The sequence below is a fragment of the Corvus hawaiiensis genome, chromosome 3 (assembly GCF_020740725.1).
Source record: "Corvus hawaiiensis isolate bCorHaw1 chromosome 3, bCorHaw1.pri.cur, whole genome shotgun sequence".
In the NCBI taxonomy this organism is placed as follows: domain Eukaryota; kingdom Metazoa; phylum Chordata; class Aves; order Passeriformes; family Corvidae; genus Corvus; species Corvus hawaiiensis.
Window position 1 is genome coordinate 14,711,960 of NC_063215.1, and position 14,760 is coordinate 14,726,719.

Below are 14,760 nucleotides of genomic sequence, written 5' to 3' on the forward strand. Positions count from 1 at the left end.
CTGAAGAGAATTTATAGAAAAGATGGGGCAAGACTGTTTACAAGAGCACATAGCAACAAGGGGAAATGGTTTCAAATTCAAGGAGTGTAGGCTTAGATTACATACTGGGGGAAAAGTTCTTTACCATGAGGGTGGTGAGGCACTAGAATACGTTTCCCACGGAAGCTGTGGATGCCCCATCCCTGACGTGGTACGGACAGGTTGGATAGAGCTCTAAGCAATCTGACCTAGATGATCTTTAAGGTCCTTTCCAACCCAAACCATTCCACGATTCTGTGATTCACGCCGTGAGCACTGCTGCTCTATCTGAAACGCTGCTCGCCCACCTTCTCAAATATTTTTGGCTTCTTTTCCTGTGCGCTTTACGCCACGCGGGCAGGGTGAGGTCTCATGGGCCAGAACGCACACAGCTCGGTCTCTGAGGGGCTGCCCTGCCCAGGCCCGGCCCGGCCCCGCCGAGCCCAGCGCTGTAGCCGGGCACTGAGCGAGCGCCGCGCACAGCGCCGCTCGCAGCGGGGCCTTGTGGGTAGGGGAGGCGGCCCGCGCGCGGTCGGGGAGCGGGAGGCCGGGCCGGGCCGGGGGTGGGCGGAACGCGGAGAGAGCGGCGGGGCCGAGCCTGAGCGGCGAGGGAAAGCGAGGCCGGCATCGCCAGCGGGATCGCGGCTCCCGCCCCAGCAGCCGGCGAGCGCTGCAGAGAGAGCCGCACTCTGAGCCCGACCCCGCGGCAGCCGCTTCCCCTTAGCTCCCCGCCTCCACCCGCCCTCGGAGCGATGTCCCGGCGGAGCGGGCAGTGAGGCGGCGGCCGCCGAGGGACGCCCTGAGCAGGGAGAGGCGGGGGCACGGCGGGAAGCGCTCCGTCCCTCCCTTCCAGCTCTCTCCCCTCCCTCTCCCCGCGCCCGGGCGCAACAGCGGCCGTTTTCCCTCGCCCTTCATGCCCGGGCGGCGGCCACCGGCGGCGCTGCCCTCCGCTCCCGCCTCGCCGCCCCCGCCCTTCCCGGGCTCGCCGCCGCGCTAGGCCCGCCGGGCGGCCCCGCGCAGTGCCCTCCGCGGGCCCGGCACTAGGCGGGCCGGAGGATGAGCCAGCAGCCGGCGGGGAAGATGTCGGCGGCTCCCCTGGCGGCCGAGGCGCTGGAGCCGGCGGCGGGGATGCTCGAGGGCCGCCAGAGGAAGCTGGAGTCCATGATTCGCGACCCGCGCTCCCCGGTCAACGTGGAGAGCCTACTGGTGAGGGGCGACCGCGCCCGGGGGAAGCGCTGGGCGGGGGAACAAAGGGAGCGCTGCCCTCGCCTCAGGCGGGCGGGAGGGAACGGAAAGGAAGGAAAGGGCTCCCGCGTCCTGAAAGAGCTTTCCTGGGGGAGGACGAAGGATCCTCTCCACGCCCCCGGCCGGGCCACCGGTAGCGGGGAGGTGGCGGGAGCGGCCCTCGCCCCCAGGGCTGTGTTGAGCGAGGGGACGGGCACGGCACTGTGAGAGGAGAGCGAACGCTCCCCGATTAGGTACATCTTACTTGGGGGAAAGTGAGAAACGTCCCTGGCAAGATCTGATCCGGGGAGAGGAAAGCGCCTTGTTTTCCCTCCCAGCATCGTTCGCACCGTTGGCTTTCGCGCCTCGTAATCACAGCGTGTCCGTCCTCTCCAAAGTACCTGCCTTTGTGTGCGCTGCCGGGCACCCATCGCTCACCCCCTGTGGAACGTCCTCTGGTGAAGCTGAGGTTGCTGTGTGATGTGGAAATAATTCAGGAAAAGGGGACACGCCTAAGGGAGAAATGTAACTGGGGGGTCCAGTAGGGTCACGTTTATTTTTCATTGGGGCAAATTGATTCGTCTGTCTCCTGTTTCAGATTTTTTTTTTTTCCGTGTGAGTGTATGAAATACAATTTACTTTAGTGAGAAATCTATGCCCTCGGGAAGAAGTGTGAAAGGAGTTAGATTTCCCCATTTAAAACATCTGAACTCTACAAAGGCAGCAAAAGACAGTTTATTATCATTATTGTTATTACTATTTGTTATCATTGTCGTTATTTTCACTATTAGTATTACAACTATTAGTATTTTAACTAGTATTTTAACTGAACTTTAGCGTCTTCAAATCTTGTATTTCCAGTCTGCCCCAAGATTTCCAATGTGCCCCAGTTATGAGGAGCTGAAAAAGGGGGAATAAATCGCAGTCCTTCCAAGAGCTGCTCAAGGCACTTACACTGTGTCCTTTTTTGTGCTTTCAAATGACTCAGTTCTGTTTGGCCAAAAATACAGGAACTGACTGAACAGAATGTATGTCTGTGCTGTGTGGAGAATATAGGAATTTCCTATAACGTCTGAAAAATGTTCTTCCCGAGGCTGTAGTGCTGTGTTACTCTTCTCATAGATGTTCAGAGGCATAATGACAGCCACAGTCAGTGGAGGGGAGTGGGAACCAGTGCTACATATCTGACTGCATTCAGATAAGTTTTTGCCTAGGCCAAAGCAAAGAGAGCTGCCTCTGGGCTTCGCTCCCAACATTTTCACTTTGGTATTTTGCTAGGAAAACTTTGACCTGTGGCCAAAAAAGAACAGTTAAAAATAGTACAGTCGTTCTGAAAAATGCATCAGGTTAATACTTAACCCCAGTAGACTTTTTCACACTCTGCTTTTATACTCAACAGCGTGATTCTTTTATTCTCTCACCTCCCATGCCTTGGACATAGATTGAATACACTAAAATATATTTCTGAAGAGTAATCCTAGCTACAAAATTTAGATTGGCCTGCTTAGAACTTGATTTTTTTTGTTTGTTTGTTTTATATGCTACCAGTGTAGACTGCTTCATGTAATATATTGAGAAAGCAAACCATGGGAGAGTGTTAGCTGGATTATAAATGGATTTTTTTTATGGTAAAGGTCATCACTGTTCTCTGCACTCTGTCTGTAAGTATTGTTTAAAAAACTAGCAGCAAGTAAAATATAATGCTAATCAACCAAATTTCCTAGCTTGTGCATTCTACATATCTGTGTATGAAATAATAAACTATTTATTATTCTTATTTAGGAAATTTGCAACAGATTTCCTGTAAAAGCTTTTTCTTTTGGTCTCTGGTATTGTTGCTTTATGCAATTTGACATTAATTTTGCATTGGTGTGCTGCTAAGTAGTCTGAGTATGAAAACATCGTATTCATATTGAAAAATTTACTTGTGTACTTAACAGCTTACAATTCAGTGTAAATTATCAAAAGTGGAAATGTGTTTTCAGTTAAAAGTAGAAATACAGCAACACAAACTAAGAGTCAGGGAAAGCATCTTAAAAAGGCTAGCTGGAATGCCACTGTTTCGTCCTCCAAAAATAACATAACCAAAACTAAAAATGTGGAATGGAATTCAAAATGGAATTCATTTCCTTACAGTGTAAAAAGTCATAAACAGCTGCTATTCTGTATTTTGTGTGCATGCTTTATTTTTGGGAAGCCGTAAAAAGCAAAAAAGTAGCTGTTAATCTATAACACATGGCGTAATTTGAAAGATGTGAGAAGCTGAGGTAATAAACTGTCCTTCTCTAGATAGCAATTCCACTGTCATCAAGAGATGTTTTATTCAGTGGCTCTAAATGAAGAGACTTTCTTTGCGTACCTTCCTGACCACAGGATGGCTGACCACATCCATCTGTTAATTCAGCAGGAGAATCTATGAAGCCAAATACATTGATTGATTATGCTCCTCCCACCCCCTTTGGGGCTCAAGAAAAACTGTTAGATTTTCTAATGTGATTTTTGCTGTCTTGTGTGCCTTAACACTTGTTATGAATGCCTGTGTTGAGCATAATTATTTGTTTGATTAAAGCATATCTTCAAAAAGGACATGATGCATTCTCAATTCAGAGGCATTAAGAGATGGAGAACTTTGCATTTAGTTTGTTCTCACAGGCAGTTATGAAGGCAAAATAAAAAAATGCAAAAAACAAGCAACCAGCTGAAATATCTGGCATGGTTATTGCCATCCTTTTTCTGCTAAATAAAAAAAAATCATGGAGGACTTTCTACCCATTAGCACAGGTGAGATGCGCAGCCAGCACTTGCTGGGGTTCTTCCGGTTTTGGTCTGATACCTGTCAGCAAAGACGTGCACAAAGGGAACTGGTTATTGCAACCTCTTTGATCCGTTGGCTGAGCGCTCCTTCTCTCACTGTGTCTTGTTGAAAGCCTGTTGTTAGGTTGCCTATGCTAAAATAAATAATTTTGTCATTGTCACAGCTTTCTGTGGTATACTCTTACTCTTTTTGGGCATGTAACAGTGCATTAGTGGTTATGAAAACCTGTTTTCTGTATTATATTTAGATCATGCAGATTACTTTGTAAAGCTACCATATTCTTATTATTTGTTTTTCTGCTAGTTGTGTCATCCACTAATTTAATGAAGTGACATTTTTATGCGTACTGCATGAACACATGGATGATAGCACTTAATGGTATTTGGCCTTGAGTGATCCATAAGAAACCCTTCTATAAATACGTTCCTACCAAATAGTTCCGAGTTGACAACTAAATTTAAGGAGAGCTTAATGGTACTCAAATACATTTGGGCATTTATGATTTCACTTATGACCTCTAACTACAGTTTGAACTGAGTTATTTTTGTTAGTATTTAATACACATTATCTAGGGGTGTGTTGGCAAGTGTTACTTGCTCTGGTTCTAGAGCAGATAGGTCACTGTAGGCTGTGTAAAACTAATCCAGACCTCCGCTTCCTTGCCGTGTGTAATTGTATCACTTCAGCACATGCTGAACTGAACTTTTGAGTTGTGTGGTGGTGACGAACAGCTCTGGTAAATCTTACCATCCTCCTCCCTGCAGTGCTCTGCCTGGGCTGGAGCTGCTTGAGTGCACTTGTCCAGAGAAAGGCTCTGGTGTCTGCCCTTGGACTCACTCGTTCAGTGCAAGCCTCAGGATTTTAGCATAAAGCTTGAAGTTTGACGTTGCACTGGAGGTGTAAAACGTTGGGTATATTCTGCCTGCTCTGCTATGGTTGTGTCAGCCTTTGAAAGAAGGAGCTCTTAAAACTGTTAATTAGGCAATGCAGCACTGAAATTGTGAGCACTGTGCTGGGCTATGCTGGAATGCAAGCATGGTGGACTGAGAAATGGACAGATAATTGGCAGGAGAGTGCTCAAGTGTCTCAGAATACACATGCCTTAGAACCTGAAAAACCCAAACCCACAAACCAAAACTGAACTAATTTGCCATTTATTTCTTTGTTAAATAAAGCTGACAGGTAAACTGTGTATTTACACTAGTTTGAACATGAATAGATGTTCATCTGTGTGGATCGTTGCCATCAAGACCCTGGAATTTTACTCTTCTTGAAAAGTGGGTTGCAGATAGGCTGTGACTCTCATGCTTTCAATAAGTGCATCTGTCCATAGCGATCTCATCAATTGAGTAGATGCCAGCCTTATACCAAGAGTGCTAATTGAAGCAGATCACTAGGCTGAGCTCTGTTAATTCAGGGTCTCCAGGTCATCATGGCTGATACAATGTATCCCTTTGCAGGATTTTAGCCTTAGGAACTTTCTAAGTATTTAATATTTAATATGAAACTTGTTTCACTTTCCTGAATTTATTGCCACACATAATTTTGAATCAGCAAGAACAATCTGTTGTGTTAATTTGAGCCAGCAAGTACAGGGAAGAGATGCAAGTGTAGCAGTTAGCAAGATCTGATCTAAAATTCATTGCCCACTAAGAAAGGCCGGATGATTCTCTATTCTTGAAGAAATAATCTTTTCTTGTTTGTTACATTTCCTGTGCTGTTATTTCTCTCGTAGTTTCTAACTCTTTCTATAAATGTTCTATTTTTGAGCTGTAATTTTAGAGCATCTACTGTAGAGCTGAAAAAGATGATCTTTAAGGAAACAGAATTGTCTTTTGTTCATTGTTCCCCTTTGATGGATTTGTGGATAGCAGTATAGTTAGCTGGAAAAAGATAGTTCTATTTTTCTGAGAGTTTTACCTTTACCAGTTTTTATAGTTCTGGTTTTTTGACAGTTTTTTTTTATATTCTGTCGTATTCCACACTAGGGTTAAAGTGTTTCACTTCTGGTTTAAGAAAGCAAAAAGAACATTTTGCTCAGCTTCACTCCTTTTACTGCCACACTAAATGCATGCAGATTTCATGTGTGTGTATTCACAATACGAATTTCACTCCCAGTATTTAATCTATGTTGGTCAGATTGCAGAGTGTGTCATTAGTATCCTTTAATTTTTCCATCTTTGTAACAAGAGAAACAAAATTACACCTACACTATAAAATTAGCAGAGTTTTTTTCTGCTTTATATGTGCAGGAATAAAAATTCAGGAACTGTTCACTTTTCCAAATATTACTAGTCTCAGTTTTGCTTGGAATGTGTGCAAATGCTCATCAGAACCTGTTTTTTAAAGTACATTTTCAATTCTAACAAATGACAGAGCAGTGTCAAAGCATTTGGCTCCTTGTCTAGTAATGCAATCCATAACAAAAGCTGCCTAATTTAAAAAGAAAGAAAAGTGCTCCCTCAGTAGCCAATCTCCACAGCTATCAGTTGATGATTTCTTGCCAGTGTTTGATCTACAAAATATGACTTGAATTTTATCAGTGTTACAGAGGAGCTGATTTTGGATTTTAAAGATGAAAGTGATTGAAATTTGGTAGTAGAGTTTTACATAATGAAAGATATAAAAAAATTTGTGTATTTTTATAACCCATAAGCATGGGGAGTTTGGGGGGAAGAATGCTATATTGTGTCCAAGGATTCTTCTAAACTGTTACACTGAACAGCAGCGAATGTTTCTGGTAGCAAATTTATTTAAAATACTTTTTTCTTGGTACATCGCATTGGTTAAGAACAAGAATACTATGTTTATATTGGCAGACTCAGCTAGTAATAAACTTATTTTAATGAGCTGTTGGCAATGTAAACACAAGGTTGAATGTAGTGCTCAGTTCCCAAGCCATACCTGCCTTGTGTGAAGCTCCTGCTGCTGCAGCAGTGCAGTGTCCGAACAGCCCCGCGTGTCCAGGAGAGCGCCCGTGTGCCCGGGCATGCGCCAGCTGCCTTAGTGCAGGTGAAGCGTCACGTGCATCCTTCATTGGCAGCGTTGTATTCATTACCTGCTAATTTTAAGACTGTACGCTTAAACCGGTGACTGGGCCCCTAATGTGCAGAGGGGTTGGAATATTTGGAAGAATGTGATTCTGTACACTTTGTCCAGGTTTCACTAGGTTGGATAGTTTCAGTCTGTAACGGGTGCTTTATGTGGTATGGACTTAGCTTTTTCTCTGTGTTCATCTGCTACAGTTACAGCTATTGAGAGAGGGGCCTTTTTTCGTCTGTGAAGTATCATGAAGTTTAATTGTTGGATGGACACAGATTTCTTCATTGTCATGTGAAACATGCCTCCTGTGCAGTCTCTGCTTCATTTGTTGTAGGGTGCAGAAGGTGATAGACATGAGAAGAAAAACAATCTGGGTGCCACATACAGTGGGATTTTGATTATGCTTGTCTTCCATTAATTTTATTTCATGTAGAATGACTTACCTAAGTCAAATCTTTTGCAAAAAGTAACCAATCACATACTTTGTGTTTTCTGTGTGCCCAGATAGAGACGAATGAGTTATGATGTTAGTGTGCAGCATTGTTACTTTAATTCCATAGTCATTTCATCATTCATTTTTGTTAGGATAGTGTTGTTCAGATGGTACAGGCAGAGAATAGAAAGAATGGTGTGCAGGAGGGTCTGAACCCTAATCTGCTGTCACTTTATGGCTTCAGACAAATCTTTCTTTATTTCCAACAATATTAAATGGAGATGATGAAGTTTTATTTTTAACACGTACTGGAGAATAATTTAATATTTAGAATGGATTTACGTGATTAAAAAAGATGATCACAAGTAAGCTATGCCAAAGTGTTTAATTCTGAATATTGAGGACTCAGGTAACCAAGTGATTGCTTTATTACCTTTTGACTTTTCTAGATCATGGGTACTGATTTTATTAGTCTGTATTTAAAGTACAGAATTACAGTATCCTACATAAAGCAAGATAAAGTTTGGGTGACTCATCCAGACACAAGAATTTTCTTGTACTTTTCTTCAGGAGGAAATGAAGAGGTCACATACAAGCATGAAAGTAGGTTTGAACAACTATGAAAGAAGAAAAGTTAAGCTTTAGCAAATACTCTAACTTTTTTTAATCTCAAAACACATAATGTTGACTGTTACTGTTGCCAAATAAATAAATAACTAGAAGAAAGAATGCTGGAATTCCACACTTTCTTCCAAATGCTATTTAAAGTTTAACTAAAATCTTGATTACTATTTAAAGGCTGTAACACTTCATTGTTCTTTGTCTGTGTCACTGCTGTTATAGGTACTTGTCCAAAGTCTGTACCTTAATTGTTGATTAAATATCAAACACTGCTATCTAAACAGCATAGGTTTACTCTAGTATGGAATATATAGAGAGAAGGATCTTTGGGTGTTCCTTGGAAATTACTTTTTATTGAATGAGCTGTGAATTTGGAAATCTGCTTGTGTTTGTTGCTACTGTACAACTTGATTGACCCTCTTTATTTTTCCTTTGTTTGAAATGAAAAGTGCTGCAGTGATAAACTCACGGTAGTGTGCATGTGCATACTTTCAAAGAGATTATGCTCTAAAAACAATAGCACAGGTTTTGATTGAGGAGTATATGAACGTTTGGCTTGTCTGTGCTATGAAAATGTTCTATTTCGTACAGAAAATAATTTTAAACTGGTTTTCCTTGTGGTTTCTGAAACTCGTTTATTCTAGTATCTGTTTTCAGTTTAGTGCTGATTATGTTAAGTGCAAGATTAGGGAAACAAACCTTGTCATTTGTTGCATGTTTAGGACATAGATTTTTGTAGGTTACTTTTAGCACCATCTGCTATATACGGAAGACTATATTATGATAGACTTCTAGAATGTGCAGCTAAAGCCATTGGAAGCAAGCTGCAGTAAATAGATAAAAGATCTTATGGGGTTACTTAATATTGGTTCCACCCCTTCTTACACAATCATATAATTATGCTTGACTTCTGAATCATGAGTTTTTATGTGGAGTTTTAAACTTCTATGATAGAATAACCATGAAGTCTCTCAATTTAGGAATAGAATCATTCCTTCTAATAGTTCAGGAAAATGGAGAAGAGCAGGAAATAATACCATATTGGAAGCTGTTGGTTTAGTGAGTGATGAAAACCTTTCTAATGCCAGGGGTATGCATGCACAATCTGTTTCCTTTAGTGAACATCTCAGGACTTCCTACTCCAACAGGAAAAGTTAGCCCACTTAGGCATTAAGGCATAGTTTTTATTTCTTGGCCTGTTCAATTTAATGACCTCAATTTAATGATTAAAAACCTGGATTATAAAATACCCTCCCTCTTTTTTTTTTATATGCTTTTATATGAAAAGTGACTGAGAAGAACTACTTCAATTACTCATCTGGCAAGGAGGTAGTGACAGTTTATTATTGTATTGCAGCTGCTGCTATTAATTTAAGCCTTATTCTATGTTAAATTTTTTTCTCTGTGAGCACAAAATAGTAATTCCGTTAAACTTAAGACTTGCATCCATGCTGGTATTACAGGCTCCTGAACCGAGCTATAGATCTGATAGGGAAAGCTAAAAATAGCTGCATTTTCAAAAAAAAAAAAAAAATCCTGCTACTAAATTATGTTTGGTAAAGTCATTGTTTTTTAATCACTTTCAAGTTCATTTTTCAGTATTGGTTTAGTTACATGGAATGAGCTTCTTTTTAATTGTATTTTGAAGTTATTTTCCTTATTCCCCACTCGTCATCTTCCCAGAACTGAAGGATTTTTCTTGAATCTGCAAATGTGGCATTATTGCCAGCGAGGGTGGGAAGCAGCAGAACTCCGTTGTCAGAATTCTGCTGGTAAAACCTGAATGTAACAGCAAATGAAGCAGCATGAACCCTGTTTTGTATGCATGTAGTGTTCTGTGTCAGGAATATTTTAAGCTTAAATTAGAAGATAAATAATAAATACACCTAATATAAGCTACATCTCCTGAAAAAAATACTATGTTGGCAATTCCTTTTAATCATAGACATCCAGCTAGTTCTCTGTTTTAGAAATGATTTCTGTTAGTGTTATGAAGAAAACCTCTAAATATGGATGCCATGATGAAGAATGGTTCATCTGCGTAGAAGCCTGAAACAGTAGCACCATGAGGTGTGAATCACTTCATCTATTTTAACGGTTGGCTGCCTCTGAAGAAAGGCAATTTAAGTGTCAAAATAAACTATTTCAGTGCTCTCATTTTTTTAGAAGAAATACCAGTATTTGTTCCCACATGTGCCTTGCAGTGTTTCTTAAGTGCCAGAAGTCCCCAGTGTCCCCTCTCTACCTGGGAAAACATCTTAGGCAAATTTTGATAGATATAAAATGGAAAATGTAACTTTAAAAATTTTGTAAGGTATGACATTGTTCATTATAAAAAAGCTCCTGGATTTATTTTATATGACTCTACTGCAGGACTTGACTGAATCAGAAAATCAGAGACAGCACTGAGCCCAGCTGTAGAGTTTATTTTATGTTTTCTACATTGAATGGACTGTTTTGCTTATGCCATATTGCTGAAAGTGTGTTTGGTATAGCCTGGATAACAGTAAATATGGTAATATGGTATTCATGTTTTGAAATCACAATGTCTAAATTTATGAGGGAAGATGTGCAGTATGTCTTACAGACAGATGGGAATTAATAAAATTGCAGTATACTTGCAATCCAAATACTTTTTTATTAAATCAAAACCAAGTAAATATACACTGCAGTTATTTCTATTTATCAATGTGCTTCATCAAATGGATGCTGAATGTTACAGGGGAGAAGAATGGCTGTTTTGCCTTTTTGGAGTATGCAGGAAGCATGACTGAAGAAAATTCTTTGACATACTCTATTCCAAGGCAGAACTTTTGAGTTCCATTTTGGTTTCAAGCTTAATTTTTAGAGCATAACTATCAAAAGAGGCTGCCGTGTAATTGGACTCCTTTCTTGGCACACAGGAATTGTTCTTGGGTTTATACACAGACTAAATTTCTGAATTGTGGAACTTGTATTGTTTTTACTGCCATCATGCGTTGCTTTTTTTCTCATGTGTGAAATCTTAGCACTGTTGGGTCAGTTGTCCTCTAAAATGGAAGTGGGGGAGCAACAAATGTGCTTGAAGCTGTAATATCATAGGGTCACTGATGCTGAAAGCACATGGATCAGGAGAGAAGCATAACATTTTTTTTTTTCTTTGTGTTTGAGTGCATGTAAAAAAGTAATGAAAAAGTCATTATTGTGGTAAAATATCACTGTAGTCTATAAGTTTGTATCTAATAACAGTAACTCATACTGTGTCAGGGTTCTGCTCTGTAGCTGGTGTGGTATTGCCCTGTCTCTAGAGGGAAGTTCCTGGCCCAAGGCTGTCCAAAAGCATCGCTGTGGTCACCGCGAGGGGACTGGAGGTCTCACACAGAGGTTCAGGTGCTGCCGTTGTTTCACAGGATTCACAGGATACCCTTTGAACTCAGAATATTCTGTGAATCCTTCTGTGAATCTCTGATTGAAGTCAAAACCAGCAGAATAATCAGCAGTTTAGGCTTAATATGAATCTTGCCAGTGCTTGGGGTGAATGATGGTTTCCAAGGCCACATCTATAGCAGCAAGTGAAACAACAGCAGCACCAATTATCTCATATTGTTCCTGAGTTATTTCTGAAAATGCTGATCTTTAATGAATGTATCCCTATTTAATAACCAATTTTTTTGTATGTCTGAACTCCCTTTGACAGTGAGGTATGTGTAGCTAGTTGTATGCACATTTTCCATGTAATCAGGAATGACAAGAAACTCAAGTCAGTTAGGGACACAATTTTGTCTAGAATGGCCTGAAACGCCAGGGTCATGCTCTTAACCTACTCAATATTCAGTAAAGCTGTTAAACTGTTTTTTGTTGATGCAAGGACTTTGTATCTCCAGATTTAAATTCTCCTTTAGAAGAGGTCTAGTCGTGATCTCTGCTTGCTGTTGGGTAGTGCCATGCTGTTGTGGCTGTCCTGTTTCTGGTTAGGTCATGGTTGTGTGCTGTCCACCTGTGTATATTCATGTAGGATGTGTGCAAAAATACTCTTACAAGAGACCTATGTAAATTTTTTTCTTCCCCACAACCTTTAGCCAAGTGCACAAACTTCTTCTGACCTTAATGGTCTTGATGCACCAAGTTTTTCCTTCAAATGTAAAAAATGTGATCCCTTGAGGAAGCAGCTGGCTTCCACAAGATGGCTCTTGTGGGGATTAATCTGCTCAGGTCTTAGGCAAGTATTTTCTTGCCTTTCCATATAAGAATCACCTGGTGCCAAAGCTGAAGGAAAATTTAGGAAACATTGGGTTACTGTCTGTGGGAAAACCATTTTCCACTTATAAAACCATGAGGAATTTGAAATCTATTTTCTGTTTCGCTTTGTTTTCCCAGGTAATTTAGGATATTCACCTAGCCCTGAATTTCTTGACATATTTTTATTTAACAGTTGTGGGTTTTTTAATTCTTTGTATTCCAAAGTTATATTTGCTCAAAAAAAGGAAAGTGATCAGGGTGGAATAAACACAAGCTAAATAAACTGAAAAAAGTTCTTCTATTTTAAAATTTCTTTTTTGCTACCATTTATTCTCAGCTGATGTTTTTAGTATCAGTTTGTAAACAAATTCTGATAGAATTTTAATTTAGCTGTCTCAATGAAGGCAGTCCTGGAGGTCTTCTGTTAAATTACAAGGTGAAAAGGCAGGATTTCATTGCCTGGATATATGAAGATAATACCACTACCGTGCACAGCTATTATCAATTTGAAAGAATATTTTTTATCTGGTTCAAGTTTTACAGTGCCCAGGAGCCTTTGCTGGTAATAACTTTACCTTGAAAACGCTGTGAACTAGTCCTACCATTCTGAAGATACAAGATGCTTCATCGTCAGATGGAGACCAAACTTCCTGAGGATGTCGGTTCCTTTGTGAAGACCTTTATCAGCCATAGACAAAGATGTTAGAATGTCCATGGGGGATGAGGGAGGCCTAAAAATGCTGTAGGATGCTGTACCTGTTTCTGAATTACTTATAGAAGTAGAAAGAAATGAGATTTTGCAGGCATGAACTTAGTAAATAGGCAAGTGCCATGCTTGGGTCAGACAACTCTGGTCTGCAATGTGGATGTAAATGCAGCAGTAATTAAGACAAGCTTAAGTATTTTCAGGTAGTCTGTAGTGCTCTGAAGGACGATACAACAGAGAGGGTAACCCTTTTATTTTGGAGAAGGTGGGCACAGTAGAGGACACGTGTTTTCAGATATATGTGCAATAATCATTATCAATGGCAGCTACTTAACTTCTCTGCCTTGGGACTAGCACACTAAGAAGAGGAATGGACATGGTCTGTTCTTCTGGTGATCTTGATAATTGGAATAAGGCTTTCTGGATTATTCTTTAATAGTCTAGATTTTGATTGGTTTTTTTATAAGGTATGTATATTTGTGTATTTAAGGGCTTCAGTCATTAAGGGTAGTACCAATCAAATTTTTATGTATTTAACAAAAATACATCTGTCTCAGAGGAATTTGTAAATGAACCAATAAAATTGTAGTGTTGGATGAAGATACCAAGCAGCTTTTAATATTAGAACAAGAAATGTTCAGAAATCTGAAGAACAGAGAAGTTTTTCAATATGAGAAACAGCCTCTGTGATCTCAGAAACTTTTTAACCCATGTCTTTCTCCCTCAGTAGTTATATTAATCCATTTAAAAACAAATAGCTAACAGAAATAGTTTCACTATCAGTTAAAGCAGTAACTCCACCTGCTTCCCTGGGGCACCACCTTGGTGGTGACACAGTATTTGTGCTGGTGTGTTGTGAATTGCCTTGAGTACCTAACCTGGATTAAAACTAGCCTGGATCATTTTCTCCGTTAATCTTCGCAGATTTGCAGAACAATCACCAACTGTATTAAGTTTAACAAGGACGAGTGCTGGATTCTGTACCTGGGATGGGGCAATCCCAGTTGTGTGTATAGACTGGGGAATGAGAGGCTGGAGAGCAGTGCTGGTGAAAGGGACTTGGTGGTCCTGGTCGATGGCAAGTTGAACATCGGTCAGCAGTGCCCTGGCAGCCAGGAGGGCCAACCCTGTCCTGGGGGCATCAGGCACAGCATCGCCAGCTGGGGGGAGGGGATTGTCCCGCTCTGCTCTGCCCTGGGGCGGCCTCATGTCGAGTGCTGGGGGCAGTTTTGGGTGCCACAATATAAGAAGGATATTAAACAATAAGTGTGTCCAAAGGAAGGCCACGAGGATGGTGAAGGGTGTTGAGGGGAGGCCATATGAGGAGCTGCTGAGGTCACTTGGTCTGTTCAACCTGGAGAACAGGAGACTGAGGGGAGACCTCATTGCAGTTACAACTTCCTCATGAGGGAAAGAGGAAGGACAGACACTGCTCTTTTCACTCTCATGGCCACTGAAAGGACTTTAGGAAACAGCATGAAACTGAGTCAGGGGAGGTTTAAGTTGGTATCAGGAAGTTTTTCATCCAGAGGGTGGTTGGGCACTGGAATGGGCTCCGCAGGGAAGTGGTGGCAGCACTGGCCTGACAGCGCTCAAGAAGCATTTGAACAATGCTCTCAGGCACATGGTGGGTTTCTTAGGGTGCCCTGTGCAGGGCCCACAGTTGAACTCAGTGTCTTTCTG

At 41.3% G+C, this 14,760-nt stretch overlaps 1 protein-coding gene across 3 annotated transcripts in view; it reads left to right on the plus strand.

Moving 5' to 3' along the window:
• Positions 1–600: 600 nt before the first annotated feature.
• The window catches only part of ROCK2 (Rho associated coiled-coil containing protein kinase 2), a 108,544-nt gene continuing 94,384 nt past the window's right edge, over positions 601–14,760 (plus strand). Inside the window, exon 1 of one of the 3 annotated variants that reach the window (XM_048298886.1) lies at positions 601–1,224. In XM_048298886.1, the coding sequence (XP_048154843.1) occupies positions 1,075–1,224 (150 nt within the window). In that variant the 5' untranslated portion in view covers positions 601–1,074. The remainder of the gene's footprint in view (positions 1,225–14,760) is intronic. The other 2 variants (XM_048298883.1, XM_048298884.1) reach the window with 2 other exon arrangements.